General features: G+C 40.3%; 1 protein-coding gene across 9 annotated transcripts in view; it reads right to left on the bottom strand.

Moving 5' to 3' along the window:
- Nucleotides 1–4,314: 4,314 nt before the first annotated feature.
- Nucleotides 4,315–17,224, bottom strand: part of GALNT9 (polypeptide N-acetylgalactosaminyltransferase 9) — a 257,312-nt gene continuing 244,402 nt past the window's right edge. For all 9 annotated transcript variants that reach the window (XM_064726604.1, XM_064726603.1, XM_064726601.1 and 6 more), the window contains 2 exons: nt 11,818–11,985; nt 4,315–11,137 (listed from right to left, as the gene is read on the bottom strand). In XM_064726604.1, the coding sequence (XP_064582674.1) occupies nt 10,991–11,137; nt 11,818–11,985 (315 nt within the window). In that variant the 3' untranslated portion in view covers nt 4,315–10,990. The remainder of the gene's footprint in view (nt 11,138–11,817; nt 11,986–17,224) is intronic.

Consider the following 17,224-nt stretch of genomic DNA (forward strand, 5'->3'; position numbering starts at 1 on the left):
CTATGTCCCCACCCCGGGGCAGAGGGATGGCAGCTGTGCCTGGGGTTAATGAGGTGACATTTTTACAGACAGTGGCAGTGCCGGTTTCTGCCCGCGGCACCTGGGTTTGTTCACTCCTCGTGAGATCGGAGCTTTTCTCCGTGGCGCTGGGAAAGGTCATGGCTCTCTGGAGTCACAGGCTGCTCTGCTGTCCCCTCCATCCCTGAGCCACTAAATGCCACTTAGCTGAGCGGCCTCAGGCAACAAATTAAAACCAGTGGGATAAAACAAACCAGCATCTCAGGTACATGAGTGGGGTTCTGTGCAGATATTTATTTAAGGCTGTTCTGCTCTCATAAAATACCTGAGTCCTTACTGATTATTTCTCCATGCTGCAGCTCCTCTCCTGTTCCCATTTTCTTACTGATGATGCTGTGCCTGAGAGTGCAGGAATAAATGATGGCAGAGCCCAGCCCAGGGGCTGCCTGGGCCCCCAATTTTCTGTGGCTCACCAAGTCAGAATTCCAGCCCTGTGAGCCCTTCTGAGTGCCAGGTGATGAACATTCAAGGGGAGAGAGACTCTGATCCCTGTTTCATGCTCAAAACAAGGAAGATTAGGCAGTATGCAGCTACTGGTCATGCCATTAGGCTCCAGGGGAGATTATTACTAATTTTTTTCAAATTCACAATCCCTTTTTTTCAAATTCACAATCCCTTCAGAGTGTATTTGGACACGCCCAGAAGAGGTAGTGGAAGGTAGTTGTTATTTATCTGAGATCTCCCAGGTTTCACACATAGGCCTTTCCTGAGCATCTTCACAGCACAGGAGATGCAGGACAGCTGTTCCCACCTTCTCTGAGTCCCAGTCTTGCTCATATAGGAAGCAAAGATCTTCCCAAGGGACAGAGGGATTCTGGCAAGCACATTGCCTAAATCTCTCTGTGGATATAGATTCGATAAAGGCATCCTTGACAAAGACTGGCTTCTGGAGGCCAGTCCAATACCTCAATCCATAGATGTTGAAGAGATGCCACCCCAAACTCCCATTCCAAAATATTACCTCTCAACATCTTCATAAACACACTTTTTTCCTTTTCCTTGGACTGACCCCTTATTACATTTCAGGGGCTAGCTTGCAGAGGACAGGTTCATTTGCTAATACATGAATCATTATTGCTTTGAGCCTCTGAGCTAGCATTTTTATGAGCATATTTCAAAATGTATTTGATTGCTGTTAGAAATCATTTCAGTTCACGCTCGACAACCAGGCCAACCTAAGCCAATATGCTCTGCCTGGCACTGTGGAAGGATGTTGTGAGAATTTAATTACTAACTGCAAGTTACTGTGCATATGGCAAATTTTAAATGTAGTGGGGTTTGGTTTTTGGGTTTTTTTTTGCCTCCAAGATAAAACTACCCAGTTGTTAAGCCCAGTTGTTTAACTCCAGCTTATTAAGATTTTTATCTAGCATTTCTGATAAAATTGTTTCACATTGTACACCCTACAGAGAACAGCATGCTGCCTTTCCTGTCCATGAGCTGCTTTCTGGCCATAAATGTCATCCAAGCCAAAGTGAGCCCTCTTTGCCCTTCTGTAAGCCTGATTTGAACGTCAGAGATTAGATTTACTTCATTGCCTTCATGCAAGAAAGCTTTTGGAAAAACATTTGTTTTATGTGATAAGGTACAACAAAACATCACTAGAACAAAACTTAGTTCTGGCAGCAAGAGATTCACCTTGGGGAATGGAAGGAGGGAGGGAGGGATGGTGGAGGTGTAGACTGTAAAAACACATTTTAAATAGCTTTTACCTGTCATGTCCTTTTCCACTATTATGATGCTGTTGATGCTCTTCTACTGTTTGGCCTCTGTGTGCCATAAGAGCTCTGTGATATATGTCACACTGATATTTACACACCAAGTCAGAACCTTATCTTGAATCAGAATCTATCAGCACATTAACAAGAGGAGGAGAAGTAGTTTTTAGAGTGTTATTTATTTTAGAGTGTTTATAGAGTATTAATATATAGATGATATGTATATATGGCACATTAAACCCACAGGTTTTTATGAAGTCCTCAGGCCTGGCACAAATTAACTGATTAGGAGCCTCATTTTTCTAAGCAGCCAGCATTTTTCTACTTAATCTCAATCTTCAGAGGATGTATCAAAGAACAGTTCTGTGAGACATGATGCTGTGTGCATTTGCCTCAGACTAAATTTATCACCCATGCATTTATCAGTGCATTTCAAAGGAAAAGAAAGAAAGACAACCTAAAGGTCTACTTTGACTTGTGCTCAGGCAAAGAACTTAAAAATGTGCTTCAAAAACCACTAGAATTGTAAGGTCTTGAATAGGTTTAATAGTTACATAGAGTTATAAGGAGGGAGAAAAGCCTTGTGTCACCCTGGCCTGGTGGCTGGCATAAAGGGTCTCTGATTCAGACTTAAGAAAGATGATTTGGCTCCAGGATCAAAACATGAAGCAGACCCCTAAGAGATGAAAAGTGTCATGACTTTTTTTCCAATAAAGCTGAACACAACACAAATCCCTCACTGCTCCTCAGGAGCCCACTGAAGCTTTGAAATTCCTTTCTTTTCAGCAAAAGAAGGCACAATGCAGTATCCTGGGCCTCAGTATTATGATAGCCTGAGACTGTGAGGAAAAAACATGCCTTGGACATGCTAGGATGTATTCTGAGTATTTTAAACAAAAACTCCAACAGGGTTATCATTCCAAATGTACCTTTCCAAAGAAAAAGGAAAAACATTTTCAAAATACCTGTGCCACTTTAATAAACCCACACTCTGCTATCAAGAATGACTCAAAATGACTTGTACCCTCTAAAAAGAGAAAAAGTGGAGCAAAAGTTATTTAGGTTCAGATTCACAAAAATATTTAACTACTTAACTGGGGTGAGTTGGACCTCAACTGATCTGCTGGACTTGAATTTGCACCCTTAAAGCAGATTGTAATCTTATAACTTTCCCTTTGGTCAGCAAGGCCAGAACATCCAGGATCTGCTTAGCCTTGATCTCCTCTGCAGGGTGAGAGTGGCCAGGTCAGCACCTCACCCAGAATCATTCTGAGTAGCCCCAACATCTTGCTAATTGCCTATTTAATATAAAACAATCAGCTTTGCAATGAAAATAGCAGTTTCTCCAGTTTAAACACATCACTTTGGTGTTTAATTTCCTCCTTTTTGATGATAGGTGGCACCAGCTTCTCCTCAGAATGCCAATGCTTGAAGTACACAGAGAATTTCAATAGGTTTTGGCAAATGTTTCACTGCTAACACACCACAGCACTGACCTGTATGTTTTGGAGCTCTGTCAACAGATTAGGCAGATTTCTCTGTAATAAACTCCAAAAGCAGAAAAATCTTTCCTGAATTCTGATTAAAATCCCTTTATTAAAGCTCTGTTATTCATGTAAAGATGCCAGGGCCTTATCACCAGGTGAATTGCTGTATGTCAGTTCCTGCTTTCCAGGTTGGACAGTGCAGCTCAGTCTTTCTTTAACCCTCACTTTTGCAGTTCAAGGAAATCCTGATGTGCCTTGTCCTTGCCTTCCCATCCCATTACTGGAACTCTGAGTTCCTCAAGAATTTTTTCTGCCAGCTGGGCCCACACAAAGAGTCATCTTACAGCCCCCACTGTCAACAGCAAGACAGAGGCTGTTAGGAAGCTCTGCTTGGCTTTTAAAAAATAAATAATGTTGCACACATGGTCCAATGAATGTCACATCACTTTGTTGATCACAGCTTTACCCCTAAGTTCTGTAAATGACAGAATTTTGTTAGTTAGAATGCTCTTTTTTTTTTTTTCCCCAGTACATCTCCTCTACATCAGTAACACACCTGAAGGAATGGTATAAAAAGATGAATCCTAAAAGGAAAATGGTAGGATTTGGTTAAGCAGTAAAAGTGGGCTAATGGTAAGAAGAACAAAGTCCAGGAAAACCTTGCACTAAATTTGCATGGGTTTTGTTTGCTGGTTTTTAGGATTACAGTTAGTTTTAAACACTGAAATAAACTCTTGGATTAATTCACAAGTTAGGAATGTTTAGTAAATTCCAGAACAAAGCAAGGGGGCTTTGTTTGTTTGCTTGCTTTTACCTCAACATTACAGATAGGAAAATACCCCAGTCCTTATTTCCTTTAAATTCCAGATAATGAGTCAGGATGCAAAGGCAAGGCTAACTAATAAAGGTGTTCAACTATGTTACAGCGACAATAGACAGGAAAAACAAAACAAAAACATGACCAAGCCATTATAAGCTGAAAAATCATTATCACTGCCAGTCAGTGCTCAGTTACAGGCACACATTAATGATTCACAGTCAATTCATGAGGATTTATTAAACAAAAGGGTGGCTATATCCACGGAATACATTCTTCACAGTGAAAAAACTCATGCTAAGGATAACTTTTGCAGAAAAAAGGTTGTCAGATGCAGAACTGCTGACAAAATATTTATACAAACCTAATTTTGCTGGGTATTATTCATGAAACATTCATTCTAGCAAGCATATGGTACCTTCAAAGGTGATGTTTCTCCTTCCAAGAAATGCTGGCTTGATTACAATAGGAAGTTGGGTCTACAGAATACCTTGGCTCAAAACAGAGCAGTGCTTCTACACAGAGTCCTCAGCATGGAGTTACAAAGAAATGGGAAAGAACACAAAGACTGATCCTGGGGATGGAGCTAAATTTGCCAAGGCTGTATCAGGCCATTCCTTCTGAGGTTGGTGGTGTTGTCACCCACCTGAAGACCACAGCCAACCCCACCTTCTCTGGGAAAACCAAGGAATCAACAGCTGCTCCTCCACTAAGGCAGTCACTGTCCTTGCAGAAATTGGGAAGGAAAAAGCTTGGGCATTCAGGTGTCACCCAGCTGATTCAGCTGAACAGAGGGGTGTAAGAGAGTCAGGAACATGGGCACATGTCCCATTCTGGTCACTCAGCTGTAATCCTGGGTGCTCCACGGCCTCCTGACAGCAGGAGCAGCAAGGGCACTGAAGAATGAAACAAGGGCTTGGATCCTTTCTCAGATGCTCTGTTCTCCTTGATCACAAATTGCAAACTTTGTCATACACACTGGAGAAACAGCCTGGCTGAGATCCAAAATCAATGTTAAAGCCAGCAATGTATGTTTTATCCCACTGAACAGCTCAGGAACCCAATGGGTTCTCACCCTGCTATCACCCAGCACAAGAGATGACACAGACCATCTGCTTGCGCAGTTACAAAGTTGTTTGCTGGTGACACAAAAAAAAAAAGCATGACAGTCAGTTCAGAAATATATTTTAAAACAGGATGACAGAGGTCAAACGAAAAAGGGTGTTAAAAAAGAGTTGGCAGCAGTTATTCACAGCTTTTCACCATAAGAGAACTACAGGGCATCCTATGGAATGAGAGTCTGTGGTACTGACTCACAGCAACAGTGCTATTTATTACAGCACAGGATGTATTACAGGATGTTGTGATACCCAGAGCTCTGAGTGGATTGGATACATACAGCCCCAGTGTCATTAAATCTAATGGTTGGGATGGTGTGTAGAGCCTCTAGCTTGGGAAGGCCTTACCCTGAGAAATTAGGGGGACATACATGGTGAAAGGATCATTCTACATTTTCCCTACATCCTATTTCATATTTCTAAACAACAATTATTGACTGTTTGCAGTAATGAGATGCTGGATATGTAGATGACATTAGTCTGCACTGTTATCAATCCAGTTTTGGTTGTGCACCCCAGGGCCAAGTCTCTTACGAGTGTGTGGTGACTGCCTTTCAGAACACAATATGTGCAATTTAAATTTTAAAATGCCCATATGCTTTGCTACTCTAGTTTTCCTTTGTGTGAATCTTGGAATTTTAATATGCGTGTCCAAATGTACAATGATAAAACATGCAGCTCATGTCAGCAGTAAAATGCATAGTAATTTATTAACTTTTCCTGTGTGAATACAAATTGGTTTGATGATGTGCCACATAATGAAAAAATATTTGCAGTCACAACTTGCATTCTAGTTGCTGCAATTTTTTAAAATTAAACATTACAAAGAGTTTGAGAACTGCACAACACTTGTTGATGGCCAATAGGAAACACTAATACTATGAAAAGTAATCAATGCTTTGACATGTCTTTGAAGACACTCTTGATTCAGAAATTGTTTTTCAAAAGCAGGTTGCCATATATTGTTTCCCTGGGTATTTGTAAGCATTCCTGGCCAAACCCCATTGTTTTTATTTAGGATAACCCCTGAACTCAATACCTTTTAGTTACATGTCATTAATGCTTTTGTAAAGTAAGTCACTGAATTTTATGGAGCCATTCTGAAATCCATTATAACGCACTAAAGAGGTCACTGTAGTTTGGGATTCTTTCCAAAGAGAATTTTTGGGTATTAAGTTTCCTGTGGTGGCATCTAGATTTAGAGATCTGATCATTCCTTGGTTTCTATCCAGCCTGTTAGCTAGGTATTCTAATTTGCAACACCATCTTTTATCTGTGCTATGACCTCTACCATTGACTTTGATCAGCACTAAGAAGCAGGCAGTCAAAATAGCAGCAGAAAAAAATAGAACATCATTGTTAGGAACACCTTCAATCAAGTGAATTCTGGTAGTTGTTCTTCCTCCCAAAGCCTCTCATGAAAAACAAAGGTATTTGTGCCCTATCTGAATAATAATATGTTAATCTCCCTCTGAACTACAACTTCTGTTGTATTTCTTATAGCCCAACTCCCTGGATCCTGAAACTGGCCATAATGCACTTTTGTGTGGCTGGTAATGAACCATTTCAAATGAATACTGGGTACTGAAGGAATTACACACTGTGTAATTGATCTAAAGAACAGATTAGGACTGGTGCTATTTCATTAAATCTGACTAGCTATGACTTAAGTACTTAAAACTGCAGCTATCCTGTGTCAGATAGATTACACCCCTTGTCACATGGCAAGTGAGATTTTCATCTACTAGATCAGTTTTTTAAAAGGGACAGGTCAATGAAAAGGACTGTAAATGACGGACCATGAAGGCTTCATCTTCAGACACATCAAGCCCCAAATTATTAATTCAACTGAGAAAAACATTTCAACACTTTGAAAATACGTATGAAGAGCTGTTGTTTGTTTCCATATTTTTGTCTCAAAACACTTCTGTGCAACCTGAGTTTGGTTTTTTGCATGTGGCACAGGCCTGAAGAGTTCTGATGGGTGAGCACAATAGAGAACTTACATGATTGCAAGGGAATCCAGTGGGTCCTTCCAAAGCATCAAATTTCTCTTGTTTCCTTCCCACTGGGGCTTAGCATGCCTCAGGAACCAGCAAGCCAGTAAGGCTACAGGACAGCTCTGGCTGAGGAACAAATAGATTCAACCAAACCAAAATTAAATTCAGCTTGGAAAATAGTCTATAGCTCTCAAAAAAGAAAAGGCTTTTATTACCTTAGGACCCAAACCCATTTTTAGGGGCTCTAATATGCTTAGAAAATAATATTTTTCCTGGTTTGGCTTTCACAACAGTGTGCTAGACTTTCTTACTGGTGTGCTGGTCTTTCTTACCTTCTATTCTTTTGTCTTATGACCTAGTATTTAGCTCCATAATCCTCTAAATCAAACAAAATAGCATAGAAAGCCTTTGATCTGAATTTTCTCCACAAGGCATATTACACTACATTGAATAGTTTTCATGAGATCTAGAATGCTGCACTGTGGGAAACAAGACTGAAAATTTGAACACCATTAAGCAGGATTTCAGATTATACTAAGGGGTGAAATACTGACAAAAGAACCATAGACTTTGGTTAAAACAGATAATACTCAAGGCTTTTTTTATTATTATTCCTTTGACGAGAGAATATTTAAGACTCTCTCACATGCAGAGTCACCATGTTAGTACCACAGCCAAAGCAGTGGTTCATACAGATAAAGAATAAAGGAAAATTAATCCAACAGATGTGTTTTGCAAATATAAGAAATTGTTCCAGCAAGTCTTAAAAAAATGACAATCACATAAAATACCAACTCCACCTTTTAAGAGTTATTTGATTTCTTTTATGTTACTATGTAAATCTCAAAGCCATTTATCTACCACAAAAACCTGTTTTCCTTCTTGTACCCTAAGTCTGGTTCTTGCAAGCCTCCTGCAGCTGGTGGCCTTGGCACTCAAACCTGCCAGGACTGACCACTCTCAGACAGTGTGGCCACAGTCAAATGCCCTGAGGGCAAAATTCCAAGAAACCCAATTCTCTTTGATCATGGTGGTGTCAGATGAAGGTTTGAAATCTCTGCCAGTAAACACAGATCTATCTGGTCCTCTCAGCTTCAAAGCTCCTAAACTGCCTATGCCAGATTTGTTTCATGAGCGTAGATTTAAACTTTAAATTCCTCTAAATATTCAATTTTCCTTTTTCATTTACCCAGGGTTTGAAAGGCTTGCTGCCCCACTAAGGGGCTAACCAAGGATCAAGTGAAGATTGCTAATTCAAGACAAGGAAAAATAAAAGGGAAAAAGAAAGCACGTGACATATTTGCTTCTGTTCAGTACTGTCACTTCATACTCTAATAGGTCACACTGATATATAATTAATTTCCACTTCCTGCCATGTTCATATAAAATAGTTAGCACTTACTCACTGGAAAGACTAAAAATGGGTGTGAATGTCCTGTTACTCCCCCAAAATCTCACCTGGTGAAACCATCTTTTCCTTCCTCTGCTTTCTCACCTCCCTCAAGGAGTAAAACTCCATCAGAGCAAACAAAAGGAGAATAAAGCTTTCATACAGTTTAAAAGGTGGAAATTGTGTTTGGAGAGAAGATGAAAACTCACTTACAAACTCACTTCTGTACAAAGCCTTCAACATCTGCTGCATAGATGCTAAATATAACTTTAAATTGTCTGATAGCTTAACATAAGGAGGTTAAATGCAGGGCAGCTGTTCCCAATCTCTATTTAGCCTGAAGTTTCCTACCTGTTTTGGACCTGCAGGAAGGCTTGAATACTGAGATTGTCCGTGATTTTATACAGTATTGCTTGATTTATTAAAGATGCTACTCTCCCTGCAGGTATTATTACACTTTTCAAAAGGTTGTGTTCAACTTACCACAAACACAGAATTTTAAGTATTTTTGTACCTAGAATCTCACCCAGAATTACTCTTTTGTATATGCTCACGTGTAACTTGGTCCATGAGACATGAATAAAGATCAGCAATTAGCCACAAGTAAACTCCAGGAGAATTGGCTTGGTATTGCATCTTGCACACTCTATTTCAAGAATAAAACTGGGGCAAAACATAGTGATATGCTTTCTAGATACTAACCAAGACTTGACAAGACCTGATGGATTTTGCATGTTAAAAGTAAAAATTTTATTACATATCATGCCCTTGAAAAATTAACTTTGTTTCCATTAAATTTTGTTCAGCATGCCTTGAAATAGGAATGGCAAAAGTTATTCAAGGAACAGATCACCAAGATTCACAGTACCACAGTGACTGCAATTATCTATTTCTCTGGCTCAGTAAAACAAAACAATTTTTTTTTAAACTATAAAATATTAAACTGTGAAATTAACAGATACCATCTCTGTCTCTCCTTCAGTATGACTGAAATCATCTGTACAGAAAAGCTGTGTGCCACGGACCCACATCCAAAACCTGCTGATGACAGTGCTCATTAATATTGACAGCTTTTTGGAAAAGACTTTGTCACTGTTCTGTCCATATGCACTGACCCTGCATGAACCACTGGATACATTATTAAATTCAGGTTTACAAAGATGCTGCCAATGGGTCAGCTAGAGTAAAATATTTATATTTCAGAGTAACAGTATTTATATATGCTCCCTACCTCTAGCTCTAATTTGCGTTCTTATCACCAGGCTTGTGTTTGTTTTTCAAATGCTGAAAAAACTTTGTTGGTTTATTCAGGAAATTTGTCTAGACAGTGCTCACACAGCATATTTGCTCACATTTGACATTTTCACAGGATGGGAAACAAAATGGAAGATCCAAGTTTTTAAGCTCCACAGATGGCAACTAAGCCAGTCAACTTATTTCCAGAATAAGGAGGATTTGGAGTATTCTTGTTCCAGGCAGTCTCTGGAACAACACAACAGTGACCTGCAGGACAGGACACACACTCAGGGCTTTGGGGCCAGCTGAGGCCTCCTGAAATCCATCCATCCACCAGGACATTTACTGCCTCAGAAGAGCCCAATATCCAAGTGCTAAACTGTGATGTCTCTACAGCCAACAAATGTAAAATGTGGCAATATAACGGAGCATGTGGCTATTTTACCTATTCAACATTTATCTGTGTCTAACTAGAAGAGGTCTCTAAAATGCTGCTCCCCAGCAGCTCAAAGGTTGAGAACCACCTGTAAACATTTGCAGAACAGTCTCTTTCTAGAAACAGAGACTCCTAAACAATCAACCTTGAAATGCATCATATATTATAGTATATTTCCAATGTTATTTACAGATCTTCTTGTTTAGTACAACGAACCAGACATGCTGAAAAGGTAGGATTTTTCCAGTCCTCTTTTATACGAAGTACAATAAAAAAGGCACATAATTATTCACTGTAGGAGTTGTGCACCAGTCCAAAACTTAAAGCTAAAAAGCTACCCATCAGAGAACTCTCTTTATGAGGCAGTATTGGGATGTCTCCTTTGAACTCAGCATAGAAAGATCTGTCAATTCCTCTAGGAGAGCTGAAGGAATCCACTTTCCTGTTGTGTTCTGGTCTTCACAAGATTTCCAAATCAACAGAAAACTCTCGTTGAGCTTCCCACATCATCTGCTGGAGCAAGGAAAAGTCAAACAGGGCATGTGTGTGTCTGCTTTCCTTTTTCTTCTTTCTTTCCTTGGAATGCCCAACGATGGAGGACTCTTGAGGGCCAAGACCTGTTCAAACTAATTTGCTTTAAGACAAATGCCTCAGGAGATATGGCACACTGAGCAATGGACAGCAGCAGGAGAGGCAGCTCAGCCCCACAGTCAGTGCCTCCCATGCTTGATCCAGTTTCTAATCATCCATTTCTGCCCCGAGCACCTTTGTACGACCAATCTGAGCCCAAAATTTGCATCCTTTGACATTTCCACTTCTAGACAACGGCCTGTGTCTCTGCTGATGATTGGACCATTCTAGGAAAAAAAAAAAAAGATGGGGAAAAATAAGAGGAAAGAACCACAAGGTGAACGGACTAGAAAAAACAGCGCTAGATCTGTAAATCCTTAAAAAACATTATAAAATGCATTTCTGTATATATCAAGTGATAAATGCTCCAGAAAGTGCTAGAAATTCCTAGGAAAAGCTAGCTAATACATAAAAAGTACCACAATAATTCCTTGATAATTGTACATTTAGGAATTGCTGGAAAAATCCCCCCAAATCACTAGAAAATCTCTAAAAAGCACTAGTGAATCCCTACAGAGCCCAAGAAACAGGAAATCCCAGAGACTGTAATAATGCTTTTGAAAATCTTAAAAATGAAGATTCTAGATCTTAAAAAATGCCTATAGAGGTGCTAGAAAAATTTTAGAAAAGTTCTGAATGCAAAAAACAATTACAAGCACATTCTTGACAATCGGGACAGAAATTGAGAATACTCCACAACAGGATAAGCAAAAATTCCTAGAAATCATACCCCAAAATTTCTATTAATAATGGAAGAATATTCCTGGGTAGCACATGATCTATGGAAAACATATCTGACTATTTCTAAAAAGTACTGGGGGGAATTCCTGGTACAGCCCTCCAAAGACCTCCTTGTCATCATCCCTCTTTAATTCATCTCTTCAAGGCTTCCTCAGCTCTTCCTCACCTGTGTGAAATCCCAGAACCTCTGTGCTGGCCTCAGGACATCTTCACACTTCTTGAGGGTGGGTGTCCTGCCCTTGCCATCGTCCACCAGGCATTTGGAGTCGGGCAGGAAGGCGGTGGAGCCCAGGGGCCCCAGCTGCAGGACACCTTCCGAGCTGTAGCGGACGAGCTGGGGAGAAAGGAGAGTTCTGAGCTGCTGAGGAGCCCTTGGTCCTGCTGCACATTGGTTCTGGGGCATGCTGCTCAAGGGCAAATCTTGCCAATGTTGGTAAAAACTAGAGCACAACATTCCCTTCTCACACACTTCTGCTCCCCACCACTCTGCACTCTGGGTCTGGGCCACACTGCTCAAGGGCAAATCCTGCCAATGTTGGTAAAACAGAGCACAACATCCCCTTCTCCCACACTTCTGCTCCTCACCACTCCCCACCCACTATGTCACTGCGAAAAGGGCAATCAAGGAAGTGAAGTAATCAATATGCAAATCGTGCCCACTCAGCAGGAGTTGATTTAACAAGGACACGATGTCAATTTTGTCGTGCAGTTTGTTCTTAAGAGCTCTGTTAGAGGCTATTGATAGCAACAAGTCTAATTAGTTTTTGTAAATAAACATTACTGAAAAAAATCCAGCCATGCAACCCGTATCCAAAAATATGAGAGGAAAAAAAGAAACCATGAGGGAAATGGCAGCAAATTTGCTAACATATGCTTCAGGCCTACATAATAAAGAATGACACTCTGGTATTTCAGTTTTCTGTAAAGCACATTAAAGCAAAAATGCACGATGCTAATTTGGCAGCAGGCCAATACATCAAATCAGACTTATCTACTTCTCACTTCTGTGCTTAAACCCAGAGTCATTAAACCAGCATAATATTTTGCCCTTCCTACTCTGGAAGTGCAACAGCCAGGTGCCAAAAGACTGCAGAGTGGAGTCAGCTACGTGGCTGGTGTGCTGTCAGTCTGGATGCTGCAGGGTGAGGATCTGAGCCACCAAAGAAATGCAATTACCACCCAGGAAATTCACTGCCTGTCTGCTCCTATTGCTGTTATATGGCTGAAATTACTTAACAAGAAAGGGAAGGAAGGTCAGAAGTGCCTGCCATTTATTGGATGCCACTGACCAGTGTGTGAGATATCATTAAGAATCAATCAAAAAAACTCAAATTAGAGTCTGGCTTTCTACTGCCGTCCTTATTAACCTCAGAAGAATCATGCTGTGAATAATCATTTCTTGCTGGTGGTAAAAAGAGCATGGTCTACTTGCTCCCAGACCAGATGCTCTTTGACATAGTATGTGTTCATTTTCCCACCTGCCACTTCTGCTCAGAGCAGCCATGTGAAGCACAGAGGTAGAAGAGAGCCTACATCAGAGAGATAACCACATGAGGATGCTCTGGCTATGAACAGTGCCTTTGTCATGGCACAGTCTGGACACACTTCATCAAGACACTTTTGGGGATTTTTTCCACTCTGAGATTAGGAGGGACATATGTAAAATAAGCTTAAGCAAGCAAAGTAATTCAAAATATGAAGGGACTGCCAGGTCAGACAAATTAACTTTGTTTTTTCACTTAAAAAGGAGCTGTTTAAGAAACTGCAAATCAAACACAACATTTTGTCTTTTACTTTTTTTCTTAAATAAAACCAGACTGTATATTTCACACTTCTACTTAATGGCTTTTCAGGAGAATTCAAATGAACTGCAGGTATGGCTGAAACAGTGACCAGGAAATGCATTCATCGTGCAGTCTTTGTTATCTCTCTGTAGTCCCAAAATACTGCCCCACAAGCTTGTTGGCTTTGCCTTATGTAGATAATCTGAAGCACTGTTTATAATGGGCTATCTGCTCTGTAGGATACGACTGATTTTCCTTTTTGAGATGAGCAGCATTTTCTGTACTGGTATTAAAATTGTCTGAAACATTCTTTGTCATCAGAATCTCACTAGCCAGAGCTCCATGTGCTCTGTGCCACAGTGGCCATGCACTTTGTTATAGGGCAGCCTGTCAGAGCAGAAAGGACCAGTCCTGCTTACGCTTTAGAAGTGCAAGATACATTAACTCTATTCTAAATTATCTGCAGTATTGAAAGTGGCAGTTTGTGTTACAGCTCAACAGGGTCAGGGATGGCTCCGTGCAGGAGACTCTTATCTGCACAATCTTGAGACAAATGGAACAGCATGGGCCTAATTTCCTGAATCTGCACTTTCTGTCAAGTTTTTATGGCTGTTCCAACAGTCTTGAAAACTTGGACTTATTCCACAATAAAATCGAAATAGAAAAAACCCCACCTACACAGGTTTATCTCAGTTCAGACCATATTACATAGGAATGCTGTAGAGCCTGCTTCTGCAAAATCAGACCAGAAATTAAGGTTCAAAACACTACTATATGATTAATAATATCTCTCTCCAAAGAATTCCTGTCTTAACTTCCTAGAGACAACATAAACTGTGGAAATAAAATATGCATTAAAATAAGTTGCTTATACTATAGGATAGAAAGCATGAACTGGGATACAGCCAATGAAAATTATACCTCCTGTGTCCAAACTTGATCTTAAGTGTCACTAACATATCCACAAACAAATAATTCCTATTTATGTTAGGACTGTGGGCATGATACACCATGTCAAATCCATTCCCAGTGCCAACCAGCCAGAATCAGATTACAAAGTTCCCTTTGTTAAGAAATATTAAATCCTATAAATTAAAAAACCCAAAAACATCTGTGCAAGTTTTGATGGCTGAGATCCTTAGATATCTACACACTCCAAACTGCAAGCTGCAGAACAGAAGCACACTTCTATACATCACATAGGGATGGACCTTCACTCAGTTTGTCTCTTTTATCTAGGAAGAGCTGAAGGATTCAAATGACACTGAAGACAAGTGCTCTATTAAATACTAAAGATCTAATCCAGATACCATCTGCTATACTAATGTAAGATAGGACAGTTTTCCCTTCAACATTCAGAAATCTGAGCAGAATGCAAAAGATGTCAAAGGTTGTTTATCAAAGCCACCATGCCTGGATCAAAAATAGTCAGTGCTGTTGCCTATGGAATATGATCCTCCAGGAATATTAATGCGGTAACAAAATGGCAGCTTTAAACTGGAGGATTTAACTCCAGAAATCCTTTCCTGCTAACTTCCAGCCAAGTGAAAAAAGCACCAAATGATTGCAGGTAATTGTTTGTAGGAAACAGTTACTAGGACGGGCCTGGTGGCTTTCCACACTAAATTGAACCTCTCTCTTGTTCTCCAGGCAAAAGGAAATCTTTAATGGTTCCTCAGCCCTGCAGTTAAGGCAAGCTGTCAGCTGACACAGGAACTGAAACACTGAGCAATGCAGGAATCCCAAACACCCTACATCTCCAGAATACCTCAAGGCAAACAGATCACAGCTTATCAAACTTCCATGTTTGCTCCAGAATCCCACCCACCTCTTCCTGCAGGTGCAGAAAGCACCTGTTCATCCACCCTGCTGCCCTGCACACAAATCTGGGCACTCACAGCTCTACCCAGCAAAATGTTAAATACCTGCCCTCTAGCAACAGCTTAAGCAGAGCCTTTCATCTCCTCTCACTCTGTTTGTGTAGCTGCACCCCCAGGGATCTGAGCAGGGAGCTCTCCCTTCCCTCTCGCTGCTCTCAATGCAGAGGGAGTTCTCCCTCACAGCTGCAGAGCCTCCCCTGTCTCTGCTGTGAAAGGGAAGGGAGGAGGGTGGCCAAGGGGGCTGTTCACCCTGGCCCTTCTATCCCAAGATGATATTTCATTATGTTCTCCTCTCCTTCACATACCATATAATCAGCTCCACATCATGGCATTCAAGGCAGGCTCAGAGACAGTGAATATTTCCACTGGGGATGCACACTGTTCTCAGATGGTTCAAAACCTGCATGTCCTTTAACTATTCTATGAAGCTTCCAGAACAACTCGTTCCACTTTTGGGGGTGTTGTATCTGTCTCCACAACCTCACTTTTTTTTTTTTTTTTTAAATTTATTTTACAACAAAAGTGTATAGTACCACTGGGCTTTGCTGCTGATTGCACAATGGTAGCCACACACAGAGGCAGAGCAGTGCAAGCCTCCAAATATATTTCTTTATTTACAAATCTTCTGTAGCCCTGGACTGTTTCTCCCAGTAGTATTTGCAAATGTTTTTTTCCTGAAAGCCATTAGACTCAAACTTCAGATCCAATGAACATATATAAAAAAGACACTACTTTGTTGTAAAATAGGTTTTGAAATCGACTCAGACTGATGCAAAACCTTGTCTGGATATTCTTAGCTGTTAGCTTACAATGACTTAGCTCAAGTCAAACTCATTAAACCAAATTGATGTAAACTCAGGATAAATGCATTCCAGAGCATCCATAAAAGAGCTTGTCCCTGTTTGAATAAAGAAATTTAAAAGCTGATATCATTACAAAGATGTGATTTATCATGGTGAAAACTGATCTTGAAAATACACATAGGGAAAGGCAGTCACAGTGGAGTGGTTTTATTTTGCCACTATAATGCAGGACAACAACATCCAAGGGAAACAGAAGGGTAGGACATAGAGAAAAAGAACATTTTATCGCAGATGAACAGTAATCTTATTCCTAACTCAGCTTTCTTTAAACACCTGCCTGATTTGGGTGGGTTTCAGTGGAACCATGTGTACACTAAAATCCCTGGTAATCTGCTTGTCAGAATTGAAGAGTATGAAAAACAAACAGGGCTATAGCTAAACAGGGAGAGGCTTTCCCATTAGTAAGACATATGAGCAACACTGATAACCCAACTGGGGAAAGGGAGTTCCATATTTATATGAATTTATATTCAGTAGGCATGTACAAATAACCCAAATCTCAGCTCAGTAGGGGTATTTTATGTCCTATGCTTGAGATGAAACATGTCAGAAATGGAAAGCTAAATGCAGCAGACAACTATGCTCACCCAGGCTGATTAGAAGAGGGGCTTAAAAAATGTTTATTTAATATATTAAAACGCTTGCTGTCAACACCTTTCGTGCTATGTGCTTGAATATCCTTGATTAGGGTTTGTGCAGCTGTGGTTCTCACACTGAATTAATTTTGTAAATTGTGGTGAGATTATAGAAGTTTTCCAGCTGTGTAATCATTAATTAACTTGGCTGCATTTGAGTGGCTCCAGCTCATGCTTGTCTGTGAAATACTCAACTTAGATAAAACATCACCTCTGCCTTCATTTGGTGTTTCTTGCAGAATGAAAACTCTTTTCCTGTTTTTTGTTGGTTTGTTGGTTTGTTTGTTTGTTTTAAAGGGAAAAATTCACTGTAACTTATGCCCTCATCTATTTTCTTCCTGAAGTCAAAGTCAAAGCCTACTCTGTGAAACAGGAATCATGGAGGCAAACAAGTAGGTTAAGGACTTAAAT

The sequence above is a fragment of the Zonotrichia leucophrys genome, chromosome 15 (genome assembly GCF_028769735.1).
Source record: "Zonotrichia leucophrys gambelii isolate GWCS_2022_RI chromosome 15, RI_Zleu_2.0, whole genome shotgun sequence".
Classification (NCBI taxonomy): domain Eukaryota; kingdom Metazoa; phylum Chordata; class Aves; order Passeriformes; family Passerellidae; genus Zonotrichia; species Zonotrichia leucophrys.